General features: G+C 46.1%; 1 protein-coding gene across 2 annotated transcripts in view; it reads right to left on the bottom strand.

Annotated features, from left to right (window-relative positions):
• SPATA6 (spermatogenesis associated 6) overlaps window positions 1–17,818 on the bottom strand; it is a 161,356-nt gene that overhangs the window by 113,372 nt on the left and 30,166 nt on the right. For both annotated transcript variants that reach the window (XM_088479347.1, XM_088479348.1), the window contains exon 6: window positions 17,616–17,656. In XM_088479347.1, the coding sequence (XP_088335473.1) occupies window positions 17,616–17,656 (41 nt within the window). The remainder of the gene's footprint in view (window positions 1–17,615; window positions 17,657–17,818) is intronic.

Raw genomic sequence — 17,818 nt, 5'->3', positions numbered from 1 at the left:
CTGCCATTCTGCTACTGCAGGAAAAACAGATCTGCATCAGCAAGTTACCGCCAAATATTATGTGTATTTGTTTATTCCCAGAATTTCTGAGGTTGGGAGTTCATTCTAAACACGTTTTCCGTTTAATTTCAAAGCTGTGCTGTGTTTTCAGCTGCTAATAAAGGTAGATTTCAATCTCGACTTAGTTTGCTGGGAAGCGCAGCAAGCTCTGGGCCATCCGGGGAGTGATGAATTAAAGACCAACCATTGCTGTCTAGCAGCGCCCAAAAGTTCCTGCTGTTAATATCGCTTTTTTTTTTTTTTCCTTCAAACAAATCAATTTTAATTAAAATCTCTATGATAAAACAGTCGTGAATCATCAGGACAGTCCAAGGAACGTAAATTATATGGAGCTTTCATGGTAAAAGGAAAATACAGCAAAAGCCTAGTATGAGGTTATCGCTACCGGTGAGAAGCTGGAGGCAGCGAGACAAGGAAATTGGAATTTAAAGTAATGGTGTCTCTGCGCTGGAATAGCACCAAGTCTAGAAATCTGGGCTAGGTTCTCTCTTCCAGCTGCTGACCATATAACAGGACACTTTGTGAGTCAAACAGATTTAACCCCTTAGGGATGTAACGAACAGCAATTTGTCAGAATAAACTGTTTCCGGCCTTTTTGGCCCTCGGGATTTAATAAAGAGGAAATTTATTTTGAAAGGCAAACCCGCCCTACCTTCATGCATAGTGTTGTATGGTAAAGGCAGAAAAATTATCCCACCTTATTTTCCTTGTTAATTTGCCCACTGGGTGGCACTGTTCTATTGCTATCAATGACTGAGCTATAAAGAAGAGAATCAAGTTGGACAGGTTAGGCTGTTTGGTGCTCCTAAACTAGTGTACGCTGTGCATCCCTAGGAGAAACAAATATTCCAAAATACAGATTTCAAACACCATGGGGAACCCGGGAAAAATAAGAGAGACCAAAGAAATAAAAATTTAACAGAAAAATATTCATAGAACAAGCAAACAATAGTGTCACCTAGTGGTTACATAATCCTGCATAATATGGCGTGTTCGATGCAATACCAAATCAATTTGTGTTGTCATTTATGAAGGAACCCCCTTCCCAACATGAAAAGAACCTTGTTTTACTCAAACGTACATAAAATAATATGAGATATGGTAAGAACTTACCCTTGTTATCTCTATTTCTACGAAGTCCATAGGGTTCCACAGGATACTTTGGGGTATAGGTGATGACGTCAGGCACGGACACCACAGAGTTAAATTTTCAGCCTCCCAGGATGCACCAGGGTCTCTCTCCTATACCCCAACCCAAGCCAAGGCAATTCAGTTTCGTAACAAGCCATAGGCCGGAGGAGGAGGAGAACAAAGAGAGAGAAGAAAGTCTGGAACACACAAGAATCACATTCTCACCAGAAGGAGACAGAGAAACCGGTGACCAGATCAAAGCCCATCTGCAGTACAGGTGCGACAGGGAAGGAGTCCTGTGGAACCCTATGGACTTTGTAGAAATAGAGATAGCAAGGGTAAGTTCTTACCATATCTCATATTTTCTACTTCAGGGTCCATAGGGTATCCACAGGATACCTTGGGGATGTCCCAAAGCAGTATCCTTTAAGGGTGGGGAAGCTCCTGTGCTGTAAGGAGAATCCGCCGCCCGAAGGAAGCATCCTGAGAGGCGAAGGTATCAAAAGCATAATACCTTACAAAAATATGGACAGATGACCACGTGGCTGGCAATCACCGCTGAACTGCTGAGGCGCCACGTCAAGCTGCCCACGAAGGACCCACAGACCTAGTGGAAGAGCTTTAATAGAGGATGGAACAGGAAGACCTGTGAATCCATCCTGCCAAAGTTAGCGTAGTGGCAGGCCAACCCTTTTTATGGAAACCAGAAAGGACAAAACAGAGAGTCTGATTTCCTAAATGGACTGGTACGGTCAACTTAAATTCGTAGAGCCCGTACTACATCCAAGGAGGCCTCACCAGCAGACAGGACTGTGGAAGTAAAGGCCAGTACTACAATTTCCTCATTGATGTGGAAACTAGACACCACCGTAGGTAAAAAACCAGGGCAAGTGCAAAGCACTGCCCTGTTCCTAGGAAAGATGAGAAAAAGGGGAGGTCTACATGACAGAGCCCCCCATTCTGTGATCCTACTGGCCAAATCAAAGGCCAGAAGGAATACAGTCCTAGCCGTAAGTAATTTGAAATCCACTGAGCCCAGTGGATCAAATGGCGGTCCTCGGAGAGCCCTAAGGACCACATCCAAATCCCAAGGAGCCACCGGTGGAACAAAGGGATGCTGAATATAACGTACACCTTGCGCAAAGGTGCGGACCTCAGGAAGAGTAGCAATCCTACGATGAAACCATACTAACAGTGCAGTTTGGCCCACGCTGGAGCTATCAGCAGGAGCGTGCCTTCTTCTTGCTATTACTGGAGGAAGAAGGGATAATGGAGGGACAAGGTACACAACTTGGAAGGTCCACTGGATCTACATACGTCTACCAGAAGAGTCTCATCTCTGAAAGGCTCCACTTGTTCACCAGAAGATTGAACACCTCCTGATGAAGCGGACATTTCCCTGAAATCACGTCTTGACGGCTAAGAAGGCCTGCTTTCCATCTGAGGATTCCTGAATGAACACAGCCGATGATAGCAGGGATATAGCCTTCCACCCAAGCCAGAATTCGGGACACCACTGTCAGTGTAGCCTGACTTCGGGAACCTCCTAGGTGGTTTACATAAGCCATCATGATAGCGTTGTCAGACTGTACCTGCACGGTATTTCCATGGAGGACCTGTCCTGCATGCTGGAGAACCTTGAATACTGCTCAGAGTTCTCAGATGTTTATGGGAAGTGCATAATCTGCTGGTGTACACCCACCCTGGAACAAGTGTGGACCCGTCACTGCTTCCCAGCCACGGATACTGGAGTCCGTCGTCAGAAGGATCCTGTCCGCAATCCCAAAGGGGGTGCCCCTTGTTTAGGTGAGCTTTCCGCAGCCACCAGGCCAGAGAGAGACAAACCTCTGGGGAAAGCACTATTGACTTTATCCTATGGGGCAACCCATCCCATCCGGAGAGGATCAATTTTTTCTAGAGGTTTAGAGTGAAACTGGGTACTCTCCACCATGTTGAACAGTGACACCCTGGAACCCAGGAACCACATTGCCGAGTGAATAGACACTCGGCGACTCTGCAGGCAACTGCGTACCTTTGCCTGTAATGCAGAGATCTTTACCTCAATCACAAAGATCCTCAGATGTTGGGATATGGAGCATCCTCTGTGAGGAATCAGAGAGGACCATTTCCAGTTTATCAGTCAGCTGTAACGTAGCAACACAGATATTGTCCGTTGCAGATGGCACTGAAGTATCTCTGGAGACCCTGGTAACAACAGGAGGTCACCCGGATAGGGTAACAAGCGGACCCCCTGCATCCGCAGGTGGGCTGCCATAACTGCCATGACCCTGGTAAACCGTGAGGCGCGGAGGCCAGACCAAGGGGCAATGCCAGAAACTGGAAACGCTTATCGACCACTGCAAACCTGAGGAAAACACTGCTGTGCTAAAAAAATAAGGATATTCAGGTAGTCACCCTGAATATATCCAACGACATCACAAAATTCCCAGGCTCCATTGAATGATGGAATGCAGGGTCCCCCTCCTGAACCAAGGAACCCTTAAGAATTTGTTGAAGGATTCAAGGTTGAGGATGTCCTGGTAAGACCCATTGGGTTTCTGTACCAAAAAGAGGATGGAGTAATACCCCGTTCCCCTTTGGGGCAACAGAATAGGTACTATAACTCCTGCCTGGAGCATAGAGTGTAACACCCTCAAAAATTACAGGGCCTTGTCTTGAATTGACAGAAGACCTGCAACGAAAAACCGTCTGGGAGGCCTTTACCGGGAGGAGAGGACATACCTTCAAGAAAATACTTCTCTTACCCCAGTGTCCGTGGTGGTCAGACACCAGCACTGGGCGAACTGGAGAAGCCGGCCTCCAACTCTGGGGTCCCCCGAGAGGAGGCCCATCTCATGAGGCTGAAGGCTTATAGTCCTACTTGGGAGTAGGACGTCTTGTAGTCCAAGCCTGTTCTTATGGCTGAGCAGATTTCCTGGCTACTGACTGTCTTGGAAAGCTGTATTTTAGACTTACCCTGGCCTCACAGGGCCGAAAAGATGAAGCCCATTTAGAAGACCGAAATGGTGACTCCTCCTGTAAAACGTCCATCAGGTGCTATACCATTTGGACAATAAATTCACCCACACAGGCTCCTGCGAGACCTGAGGGGGCGAAAAACAGGATACACTGGGGTACCATCAACTGCCCAGGGACTCCTGCATGTGATGAGACCACCACTCGCTGCGATAACCCCTATGGGGAAACACAGGGAGCGTTGCCCACAAGGGCTGTAAGCATCTTAGAAAGCAGAGGGCGGTCCCTTTTTGTGCAGGCACAGTGACAGAAATGGGGCGTGATATACAGTCAGGTCCATAAATATTGGGACATTGACAGAATTTTCAAATTTTGGCCTCTATTTACCACCACAATGGCTTTGAAATGAAACAAACAAGATGTGCTTTAACTGCAGACTTTCAGATTTAATTTGAGGGTAATTACATCCAAATTGGGTGAACGGTGTAGGAATTACAACAGTTTCAATATGTGCCTCCCACTTTTTAAGTGGCCAAAAGTAATGGGACTATCAACTCAAAAGCTATTTCATGGACAGGTGTGGGCTATTCCCTCGTTATTTCATTATCAATTAAGCCGGTAAAAGGTCTGGAGTTGATTCTAGGTGTGACATTTGCATTTGGAATCAGTTGCTGTCGACTCTCAATATGAGATACAAAGAGCTGTCACTATCAGTGAAGCAAGCCATCACTAGGCTGAAAAATCAAAACAAACCCATCAGAGAGATAGCAAAAACATTAGGTGTGGCCAAATCAATGGTTTGGAACATTCTTAAAAAGAAAGAACGCACCGGAGAGCTCAGCAACACCAAAAGACCCGGAAGACCACGGAAAACAACTGTGGTGGATGACAGAAGAATTATTTCCCTGGTGAAGAAAAACCCCTTCACAACAGTTGGCCAAATCAAGAACACTCTCCAGGAGGTAGGTGTATATGTGTCAAAGTCAACAATCCAGAGAAGACTTCACAAGAGTGAATATAGGGTTCACCACAAGATGTAAATCATTGGTGAGCCACAAAAACAGGAAGACCAGATTAGAGTTTGCCAAACAACATCTAAAAAAGCCATTACAGTTATGGAACAACATCCTATGGACAGATGAGACAAAGATCAACATGTACCACAGTGACGGGAAGAGAAGAGTATGGAGTAGGAAAGGAGCTGCTCATGATCCAAAACATACTACCATCTTCAGTGAAGCATGGTGGTGGTAGTGTCATGGCGTGGGCATGTATGGCTGCCAATGGAACTGGTTCCCTTGTATTTATTGATGATGTGACTGCTGACAAAAGCAGCAGAATGAATTCTGAAGTGTTTTGGGCAATATTATATGCTCATATTCAGTCAAATACTTCAGAACTCATTGGCCGGCGCTTCACAGTGCAGATGGACAATGACCCGAAGCATACTGCAAAAGCAACCAAAGAGTTTTTTAAGGCTAAAAAGTGGAATGTTATGCAATGGCCAAGTCAATCCCCTGACCTGAATCCGATTGGCATGCATTTCACTTGATGAAGACAAAACTGAAGGGAAAATGCCCCAAGAACAAGCAGGAACTGAAGACATTTGCAGTAGAGGCCTGGCAGAGCATCACCAGGGATGAAACCCAGCGTCTGGTGATGTCTATGCGTTCCAGACTTCAGGCTGTAATTGCCTGCTAAGGATTTGCAACAAAGTATTAAAAAGTGAAAGTTAGATTTAGGATTGTTTAGTTTGTCCCATTACTTTTGTCCCCTTAAAAAGTGGGAGGCACATATAGAAACCGTTGTAATTCCTACTCCGTTCACCTGATTTGGATGTAATTACCATCAAATTAAATCTGAAAGTCTGCAGTTAAATCACATCTTGTTTGTTTCATTTCAAAGCCATTGTGGTGGTGAATAGAGGCCAAAATCTGAAAATTCTGTCAATGGCCCAATATTTATGGACCTGACTGTATAATAAAACATGCCCTCCATAAACCCTCAGCGTCTACATATCCCTCCGCTAACTGCACATTATATCAGTCCATTATAGCTGGGAGAGGATATCCTCGTTCACTTTCCGACATGAGGAGTGTGAACGGAGCGTATTGGACTTCCCACACAGAAAAACCACGTTTACTGTGAGGTAATAAACACCCTGCAACACCGCACCGCAAGGGCTGTAGCAGAAGAAGAACAGGGATAGGAAAAGGGCTGACAGTCAGAAATGAAAGTACAGGCAAACAGCGCTAGCATGTAAGTCACATACAATGCAAAGATAACATCCTGCATTACATGCACTGCAATCAACTACACAGACCAGAGCCTGGTAGGAAACAGTGCTGCTTACACTGACCTTAATTGAAGGAGAGGTATGCAGGGAACCCGGCCCGGAATGGCACCTGTATCAGCTTCCACCAGTGTTTGCCATCCCCAGCACATGCAGAGAGAAAATGGCCACCGAGGAGCAGAGAGGAGGCGGGCCCGGGGGAGGAGCGCTGACACAGCCCGCTCAGACCGCTGTGGAATGGCACTGTGCAGCGGGGGAGACGCCGGCTGTGAGACAGGGAAGGCGTTCTCCCCTGGCCTGCTATTAACCCCTGGGATGCCGCACTGTACCGCACATGCTGCGGTCCGCTGTCCCTGGTGGTCTAGTGGAAGGCGCAGGATCAGTACCGGGCCCCATGCGCAGCCGGTCCCCAGGGAGCCCCTTGCCTGGGGACCAAAAAGGACTGTGTTACCGGCGGGTGCCCACCGCGGGACCCCACCACTTACCTTGTCCCCCGTACATCCGGTCACAGTCCAGGTAGACGGGGTCACCGCTAGCTGTGACCCCAGCTACCTACCAGCATCCCCGGATCAGTACCGGCGTTCTGGTACCGGCGGGGTGTAGGAGCGACAGCATGGACGTCAGTACTGACTGTCCATGCTGTTAGGCTCATCTTGTGCAGCCACAGCTGCACTCTGAAGAAATCTTGTGGGGCTATTACAGCCCCCTCTGTGAATGTGATCCGACCTCTGGCCGGACACCCACGAAACTGAATTGCCTTGGCTTGGGGGTGGGGTATAGGAGAGGGACCCTGGTGCATCCTTGGAGGCTGAAAATTTAACTCTGTGGTGTCCGTGCCTGACGTCATCACCTATACCCCAAGATATCCTGTGGATACCCTATGGACCCTGAAGTAGAAAAATAATCCTGGCACCAGCATCCCGAAGGTAAGTAGCAGGGTTAGAGTTAGGCACTACGGGGGGGAGGGTTAGAGTTAGGCACTAAGGGGGAGGTTAGGTTTAGGAAGTGGGAAGGGGAAGGTTAGGTTTAGGCACTGGGGAAGGAGGGTAGGGTTAGGGGTAGGGAGAGGGGGAGGGTTAGAGTTAGGCACTAAGGGGGGAGGTTAGGTTTAGGAAGTGGGGAGGGGGAGGGTTAGGTTTAGGCACCGGGGAAGGAGGGTAGGGTTAGGGAGAGGGTTAGGATACCGACCAACAGGTGTCAAAATTCTGAGCGCCGGCATCCCATACCCAACCCCACAGAACAAAGTCTGCAAGCAGCTTTTTAGGTGAAGAAGATAGACAGAAATCTATTCGGGATGAAGAGGAGAAGAATGCACATTACACAAGTACTGTACATGCACTCAACAGGAGCGGGGAATGTTTCAGTCTCTGGGGAAAGCTTTTAGCAAGACTATGAGCGTTACAAATCAATGTTCTGTAATGAAGTAAATTATGGAAGATACTCTCTGTCATGAACTAATTGCATATTTTTGTTTGAGGTTTAGAGCCCTATTCAATTAGCTGCGATAAGCCGTTTTCGGCTCAAAGTTTTCGCCAGTGACGTCATTTCGCCAGGCGAAAACTTATCCCCATATTGAATTAATTGAAATTCCAAAGACTTTTCGCTGATGCGGAAAGTGAATGCATTGGAAAAGGCGAAAAAGATTGCCTATGAAGCTAGGCGGAAAAAAGTGCAGAATTGGGGTTTTGGGGTGCAAACTTGCGGGAACCACCCTGCACCCTTGGGACAGCCCCCCAAAGGTAAACTGTGTAAAAAAAAGTAAAAAAAAAAACTTAAGAACACCCCAAAAAAAAGCACTTTCTTTTTGGGGGGCGAAAAAAAACAAATTTGGGGGACAAACTAAAAAACATGCGATATACGCTCCAGGAGGGTCCCCAAGTATGCCCCAGGTGTTTTTAGGTTTGCAGGTGATTGCGCCAGGTGGATTTTTAACGTTTTTTAAAACTTCACTATAGCAACTTTAAAATATGCTAGCACCCATTTTCATGTACCCCAAATTTGCTGGGACTAGTTATTTTCTCAAAAAAAACCCTTCTAAATGATATTCTTCGCCACTTGTGCAAAGACGCTAATTAGAAGCTATTGAGAGCATTTAAGTACCCCAAATACCTTCAGCAGGTCTATTCGGGGGTATCTATAGTGATCCTCAATGTCATTGCATCTTTTAGGGGTGTCAGGCTGATTTCCCCAAATCTGACAGCACTGTTTGAGTTTCGCTGGGTCCCGTTTACGCGTCCTTTGGAATTGAATAGGACGAAAAGCAGCCGCGAGCACGCAAAGTCTTTTCTCCAAAAATATGCGATGTAGGCGGAAAGTCCGGCAGGCGAAACTTAGCTGACTTTTCGCGGCTAATTAAATACGGCCCTAAGACTGCAGACCAATTACTGGCATTTAGCACATCATCACCATTTGTTGACATTCATGTCGACATGCTTAGCATGTCAACATTGATAATGATGACATTTCAACATGATAGAATGTCAACATATCTTCCCTGATGGCCCAGCAGTCATTAGCCTGCTCCCAACTGCTGCAGCAGCATCTTCTGGGTCCTGGCGGTCATGTGACTGTCACTACCAGCGGAGTCATCTGACAGAGCGGCGTTCTGGTGAGCATTCTCCAACCTAACACTCCACCCGGAGCCTAACCCTAATGTTTCACATGTCGATGCAAGAGAACTATTTCACGGGTGTGTCATAAGCGTGTAGCCAGGGTTTCTAGCCATTCTGAGCCATGCTCTGGTCGGAGACGGATGGCTGAGCGCTACACGCAAATAATTTCAAGCGGACACGGGAAACTGGCCACTTAGAGGCATTATATGGCAGAACCTACATTTTTAAGTATAGTATATCCTTTTCTGGTGAAGCAGGTTGCAACCCGCAAAATGCGTAATTTTTCTCGATTCTATGGAAAGTACTGATTACCGTTTATGATCTGTTGTTGGCTCCTATTGGAAAAATAAATATTTAACCACTGAATAAGTGGTTGAAAATTACAGGCATTTTCCTCTGGGAAACCTGTGCCTGTGTGAAACCCACAGGCAGGGCCGTAGCTAGGGTAGTGCGGCCGGTGCCATGGCATAGGGCACCACAGGTCAGGGGGCGCTGTTTGGGCCTGTCAAATTTCTGTTTATTATCATTCTTGCTTGTAGCTTCCTCTTATTTCATCCCCAGCATCTCCTGGCCTCCCCTATCTCTTCCCTGGTCCTTCCGCATGAAGCCATGGCCCTTTTTGGGTGCATTATGTCCCTTTGAAAAATGAGGGGGGCGCCAATGCTCTTTCTGGCACAGGGCACCAAAAAGTCTAGTTACGGCTCTGCCCACAGGCGTGTGTGCACCCCCTCTCCCCTTAGGCAACCTCAACCCCTACCTACAGAGTCTTCTCCTCACATCACAGCCGGTGCCCTAGGAAGAGGCAGCCTCTTTTGGAATACAAAGCAACTGATGTGAAAGTGCTGTATCTGAAACGAGGCAGTCTGTTCCCTGGGAGCTGGACGTGATGCAGGGAGGGGACAACAGTAGTGGTCGCCGCCCAGTAGGTAAGTAAACTATATCCCGGGAGGGGGGGAGGGGGGGGGCAGGTGGCGCACATATAGTCTATGTCCTGGAAGTGGGCGGGGTTAGTCCTATGTTGCACAGGGCTGTGCACCTCTATGGTGAAACCGTCATTGCTACAATTCCCCAAGGGGAAACTGGATTCCCCTACATCTCACAAAGGTCCGTATTCAATTTGGATCGGATAAGTCAGTTGCCGGACTTTTCGCTGTCATCAGAGATTTTGCCGTCAAAAAGTTATCGTGCGCGTCCCCGCGCATCCCCGTATTCAATTCCAAATTGGCGAAAATGGTACCCGGCAAAAACAAATATAATGTTTGGGAAAATCAGCCTGACACCCCCCCCCAAAAGATGCTTTGACATGGGGGTTCACGATGGGTACCCCCAAATAGCCCTGCAAAAGGTATTTGGAGTTTTAAATTGGTCTCAATAGGTGCGTCTTTGGTAAAGTGGTGAAGAATAGCATTTTGCCACTTTTTTTTGGAAAAATAAGTAGTCCCTACAAATTTGGGGTACATGAGAATGGGTGCATGATACTGTAGTTCACAATAACTAAAATCAAGCTTTAAAGTGCACCAAAAAACGCACCTTCAGCAATACCTGCAATGAAAAAAAAAACTTCCCCATACCTGCTATTTCGCTAGTTTTTGAAGTTGTACCCCCAATTTGAAAATTTTCGGCCACTTTTTCAAAGTGCTTTTTTGAGGTGTCCTTTGTGTTTTTTTTACCATTTTTTGACGCAGTTAGCGTCAAGGGGAGTGTACAAAGGGTGCAGAGTGGTTTCCGTACCTCTGTACCCCAAAACCCCAATTCTGAACTTTTTTCCATCAGGTATTCATAGGCGAAATTTTTTTGTTTATTACATTGCATTGTGTTATCGCACCAGCGAAAAGACGCTAAAATTGAATACGGGAATAAATGTAATCGTCGAAAATTACATCATCGGCGAAAAAGTTTTGACGAAAACTGTTTTTAGTTCCAAATTGAGAACGGCCCAAAGACTTCAAACCTCAACGATAAACCTCTATACTGAGGAGTAGCGCAGTTCCCACGCCCCAACATACTTCTACAACCAGCTCCAACTTTTATAACACAATACCAAGTCTTAATTAAAACATAACCCACAAATGATAAAAAAATATGGCACATTTAAACTTTTCAATACAACTCATGGATGCTGCTTATGTTTCTGCTAGCTGATGGCTGACAATTAATTTTGTTTTATTCCAAGCTATGTTTTCTTCTAATAGTTTTAAGCATGCTTTAACATTTAAAATAAAGAGTATTACGGAGCAGTTTTAACAGCATCTACTTTTAATGACCGTAATCAACTCTGGCACAAGCATCACAAACTGGCAAAACACGCAAATGGCACTATAAATATAACACAGCTTTTAGAAATAAAAACACCTTCCAGATATTTACTACATTATCCACACAAGATGAAAACCGTGCACTGTTAACTGTTTATGAAGTGTGTATGTATTTTACAATACTCAGTGCCCGTGGTTTTCAAAAATTATTTTAAATCGCAGACAATATTTCAAAAAATAAGCTTTAACTACGCCAACACCTTACCTGAACTCCGATTTAAGCATCGTCAACTAAGAAAAAAAAAATCCAAAAGCTGCAATAATTATAACAGTCTCTGTGGGGAATTCAATTACCTGCAGTAAATGACTGTGGGTAATAAAGGGAAGTAGGTTCGGAATTTAACGCCCGGGGCTATTCAATTAGCATCCCAAATTCTCCTGAACGCCCGTTAAATAAACATGTTAACGAGCGTTAACACTGGCCACAAGCCCTGGAGTGATTTTGGCTCTATCAGAGCCAAAATCACTCCCACTGACATCACTAGTGATGTCAGTGGGGCCGGCTTCAGACGGTAGGCGTTCCCATGGGAACGCCTCCGTCTGGCAGCCACGCCCCCGGCACGCCCACCAAAGGGGGCATGCTATCAATCAACATCGACAGCACGCCCCCTTTGGTGCAAGACCCGGAGCGATGGAAAGCCCGTCGCTCCCCGGGTCTCGCGCATGATGGAGCTCCCTCCGTCGTGCGCATGCGCAGTGGGGAACAGCGACCCGCTTGCGAGCGTACTGCTGCTCGCGAGCGGGACTGAATGACCCCCAGAGACACACTAAAGGAGTCTCTAACTTTCCCAGTAACCCACCCATATTTGGAGATTTTATATATACCAATAGATACTGGAGCATTGTGTCTACCAGAATAAAACAACCAGTTTTAAATATATCCATTTTTCTCAGTCTTCATTCAACATTGTCGCAACAGCACATTATATCTTCACCTCCCATAAATAGGTGAGCGCATAGTACAAAGCCTTCTTTCTATACAAAACCTGTTGGAGATAGGACATCTCCAGTACTAAGCTGCTCCCTCACCATCTATAATTTTTCCTCTTGAGTGCTGTTCACACATCCTACTGGTTATCGGGTGTTAACACACAGAATCCATGGAAAGTACACAGCAATGTGCGTTAACTAGTCGTTATAACCATACAACTGCAGGGTTAATGCAGATATCTTCTCACGAGACCCAAAAAGCAATCCCCGAAAAGCGGGGCTAATTGAACAGGGGCTGATTGAATTCCCCTCTCTATATGATTCTGGGCCTAATTCAGCAAGGAACGCAACTGCTAATATGCACGCAATCGGCCGATTGTTGCGTACTGTGCATGCGGATGCATCACGGTGCACATGTGCGAACTGGCCACTGCGATCGGGACTGCGCAGACCCATTGCAGAGTGATTGACAGGAAGTGCCGTTTGTGGAGGGTGGTCGGGTAAACACAGAATGCCAGTGCGTTGGAACTGCGACGCCCTATGCAGCCTGAGACCTGACAGCGTGTGCTGAAGTTATCAATATCTGAGTAAGGTCTGACCTTGTGCAAGTGTGCGTGAGGCTGCGATGGTACGCGATTGTACCGATGGTTTTGCAGTCCTGCTAAACATTACAGATGTGTGTAAGGTATAGTGGGCGTCCTTATGTAGTGCTGCAGCGGCACTGCGATCGAATGGATTAGCATACCATCACAGTTGAACTGCTTGCGTAATCGCTATTGCATTCGCAGTTACGATCCGTAATGAATCAGACCCTCTGCTCCATTTGTACCCAGACATTGTTTATACAAGTGTCGCTCAATGTCTATTCCGCAGCGACAGACTCAAGCGATCAAACACGTTGTCGGTTTTTATTTCCCATTACAAGTCTCCTGGCTTCGGAGTGTCACAGAGTAGGAAAAAAATAAACGTGTTGTAAATCTTGTTCTTCACGTTATTTGAAAACTTAGACAGGGCAGATATAAGAGGGCACCTGAGATGGAATGTTAGAGAGTTTTGTCCTTAGTACAATGGTATTGCTACTAAACCTAGATCATAATGAAGTATGAGATCAGTCAAAGATCAATAGCAAGGTACTTTACAGAATAATGGATGATGCAAGTCCACACTGGAATGAGCTTTTTTGAAAAAGAATGCGTGTCAGGCAGATTGGTAGCTTCCTAAATTCTTTCTGCTAATGAGTACAGGTACCAGGAATGTGACTGGTACAGCCAGGGCCTTACAAATTGCCCATAAGAAAAATGTGAAATGTTCCAGTCATTAGAAATCACCGGTGGACGGACAGTTCTATGTCAGCGAGAAAGAACATTTAAATACAAGGTTTAGATACAGTAAAAATGAACTTAAAATTATATCTGGCTCACAGTTATGGCTTACAAGGTTTTATTCAAAGTAAATGGTTATTATTATTTATGAGCATTTATATAGCGCACATATATTACGCAGCGCTTTACAGAGAATATTTCAGTTGTTTACATCAGTGCCTGCCCCAGTGGAGCTTACAATCTATGGGGGTCATTCAGACCCGCTCGCGAGCGCAGGACGCTCACAAGCGGGCCGATGGTGCCGAATTGCGCATCCGTCGCGCGCATGCGCGAGACCCGAATAACGACGGCCAAGCCGTCGTTATGGGTCTCGCACCAAGGGGGGCGTGCTGTCGATGGTGCGTGACAGCACGCCCCCTTTGGTGGGCGTGCCGAGGGCGTAGCTGCCAGACGGAGGCGTTCACATGGGAATGCCTACCGTCTGAGTCCGGCCCCACTGACATCACTAGTGATGTCAGTGGGAGTGATTTTGGCTCTGATAGAGCCAAAATCACTCCAGGGCTTGCGGTCACCGAGACCCCACCGCAGGGTCTTGTCGCAAGCCCGATGGTCTTGACCATCGCGACCATCATCATGGACGCTCGCTATAGCTGTGGGTGGACAGATGTGTCCTCATACAATATTGCTGCAGTCGCGCCAAACAGACCTTCTCGGAACGCCAGGTCCTGTGTGACAGTTTGCGCTGAGCGTCTTTTTTCGCCCAAAAATGTGTCTTAGTCACAATGTGATGTAACAAAACCACTTCAAGAGACCGCAGTGAATTTGTTATGCGACACCTGTATATCTGCATGCAACTGGGGGCCTTATTCGTCAAGGATCGCTATTGCGTACTGCGCACACATCGCAGTGCGCGTACGCGAACACTCCACTGTGATTGGGCGATCGTAGAGTCATTGACTGGAAGTAGCGCTTGGGGGTGGTGAGGGGGGTTGGTGTGGTTGGTGAAATGCAGGCGTGCAAGTGCGTTTGAATGCCGTTATAGGGGCGTGTATTAGCCACTGCAATGCCATACGCAGTTCTGCTTTCAATGCATGCGCTGAGGTTAGCAATTTCTGAGTAAGGTCAGACCTTGTGTGTGCGTGAGGCTGCGATGGTACCCGATGTTACTGATGGTTTCGCAGACTTTCTAAGTATTACAGATGTGTGTATGGTAAAGTGGGCTTCCTTAAGTTAGGGTGCATATGGCACTGGATTGCAATCATTAGCAATGACTCTGCGTGCATAATTGCATTTGCGATCGCAATAGCGATCTTTGCTGAATCAGGCCCCGAGTCTGTATACTAAGCACAACAGAACTTGGCGTGGAAAAAAGGCGTGGCCGCTACATAGTAGCACTTCGTATACAGATTCATCCTCAGTGACACACAGATATACAATTGTCGCATATCAAATTAATCTCGTGAAGCTGATTATCACATCCAATCACAAACGAATACGCATTTTGGACAAAAAAGATGCTACACCGCTCACTTGCACCAGGCATTTCAAGCTGTATGGTGTATTGAGGCTAGGTGCATGAGGACACATCTACTTATACGTTATCTTCAGCAATCACTGTTTCAGGAGTGAGCTACTGTTGGCTAATTTGGAAGGGGGCAGCAGCTGGCTGAAGGCCATGAGCAGAGGTGAGAACCTCATTTCACTTACCATCATAGGATGAAGGGCCGGGGTGGAACATCAACCAGGACAAATAAGTAGAGACTAGTATAAACAATAAGGGAAAGACAAGTGGTACAAAGGAAAACTGTGGTGTTACTTATAGCAACCAATCAGTTCTTAGCTTTAAAATGCTTAAACTTCACAAGAAAAAGGAGTTCAAATCTGTTTAGTTACTATGGGTATACTCACATTCGTAATGTATACCAATGTTTATAAGCGTCACCCTATGAGTCTGGCCTATAAGTTACCTGAATGCAATAAAGGACCCGTTCTCCATTTAATGACCTATGAAACTTCCTGTCAAAAATTCAAAAAAGGCAGTTCAATTAAAAGTGATGCCTGCGATGTAACATCAGAATGCATGGAGACGCTGGTAATGGCCGCTCATTGCAGACGCATCACTCGTTTTACCTTGCAGTAGAAGGAACTATGTTGCTCTGCCGTAATTATCAGCGACAATCGGTAATTGTCAGCCGCTGCACTTTGCGGATAAATGAATTGGTCAGTAAGGAAAAGTTCTCATCTTCTATCTGATTTCAGAAGGATCTTTTGCCCCAAGGATGGGGCTGGCGGAAATGCGTGCCGATAGGAAAGACGGCTGCTCTAACAACCGGATGGATCAACAGAATTATGACATTTTTGAAAGGTTGACCTCGATGGACTTCTATCTGATTCACTATTAACTATGAGCCCGATTCAGAGATTTACGCAAACCTGATACGTTTGTGTACATCTGACTGTTGAGGGTCTGTGCAAGACTCGTTCTGCGCATGTGTAGAAAGGATCGTGCGTCTTTGCACGCTGTGTCCATAAGCCGGCCGTATTCGATTCGGAGCGAAAATCCGTTTTTGCATGTTTTTTGGCAAAAATTTTGCCTGAAAATGTATCCCCATATTCAATTCCAGTCCGGTTTCGCCTAAGCGAAAAGTCAATGCACTGAAATAGGCGATACTTTTTCTCCACAGAATGGCAGGAGAAAAGAAGTTCAAAATCTGTATTTTAGGGTGCAGATGTTCGGAAACCACTCAGAAATTTTGGTACACCCCTTCCCCCCCAAAGGACAATTCACCCCAAAAAAATAAATAAAGAATTCCAGGAACACACCAAAAAACGCATTAGAAATTTGGGTGCGAAAATGAAAAAAGTGGGGGGACAACTTAAAAAACTAGCGATAAAAAGTTCTGGGGGTGCTCTAAAATGGGGCCAAGTGTTTTGGGGATTGCAGGTGCTTGTATGATGGAGGAATTTCATTTTTCTAAAACTTCACTTTAGAGATATTGAAATATGCTAGTACCCATTTTCAAGCACCCCAAATTTGATGGGACAACTTATTTGCTCCAAAAACCACTGCTTTATGCCATTCTTCACCACTTTTACCAAGACGCTAATAGCAAGCAATTACCACCGCTTAAGTACCCTAACTAGTCCAATTAGGGCTAATACTAAACTACCATAATGATTTCCGAAGTCAGCCCATCTTTTTCAGGGGTACAGAGTGATTCCCCCAATTTGAACTGCACTTTTTGCCTGTTTCACATTCGCCGGGTTCCGTTTTCGCCTGTTTGGCAATTGAATATGGAGTAAATCGGAAGCGCGCACGAAAAGTATTCGCGTCCAAAACACGCGGAGGCGGCGAAAAGTCAGGCAGGCGGAAATTTCTCGCCGATGCAAAACTAATTGAATACAGCCTATGATTGACGTGCTGGGGCCACTTGGGGAGCGAAGCGTGGGAGTGGTTGTCCTGCGTTTCCGGAAAGGGGTGCGCAGCTCTCCCCCCCGTTTTCTCGGATTACCAGTACCTGGTTCCTTCAGCTTACTCAGATGGGCGATAACTGATGATTCGAAGCTGCGTTTTCGGATGCAGCACTCAGATCGCAAATGCTGACAGGAGTCATCTTTATAGTACAGACGCCATCTTCTGCAATAGATTATTAGTTGGACGGTACTGCACAGCCAATTCCATGCGGCTTTACAATACAGTCTATCTCTGAATCAGGTCCTGTATACAGGGGCAGAACTATGGGAGACAATAGAGGCGCCGGGCGGCAGCACTGAATGGGCACCTCCTCCATCACCCACAATGTGTTCACCCCACTTAGGGCTGTAAATATGGGAGAAAGGGAGGCACTAAATGATAACTTGCCTCCGGGCGTCTGGGATGAACTTACGCCACTGCCTGTATACCTATGTACTAAGGTCCAAAACATGTATTTCCTTTAGTTATCCTGCCCCCGCACACATTTTCCGGGATACTTACATTGGGATAGATGGGTCTGCTTCTGCCCGAAATGGAGAGATCTGAAAAGAGAAATCATTTTTAAATTATTCAAGACTATAAACTAAAAATAGAGTTTCATTAAGGCTGAAAGTGAACAGCCTGAACCTTGCACGCATAACGCCACAAAAAGTTACAATATTTAATGGGAATTTTCACCTTAACAAGGTCCCTCTCTTAATTTA

This window comes from Taudactylus pleione, unplaced genomic scaffold (assembly GCF_031769625.1).
Source record: "Taudactylus pleione unplaced genomic scaffold, aTauple2 ptg000230l, whole genome shotgun sequence".
NCBI classification, from domain to species: Eukaryota; Metazoa; Chordata; class Amphibia; order Anura; family Myobatrachidae; genus Taudactylus; species Taudactylus pleione.
Note: the sequence above shows the minus strand (reverse complement) of the source record. Positions and strands in the feature narration are given on the sequence as shown.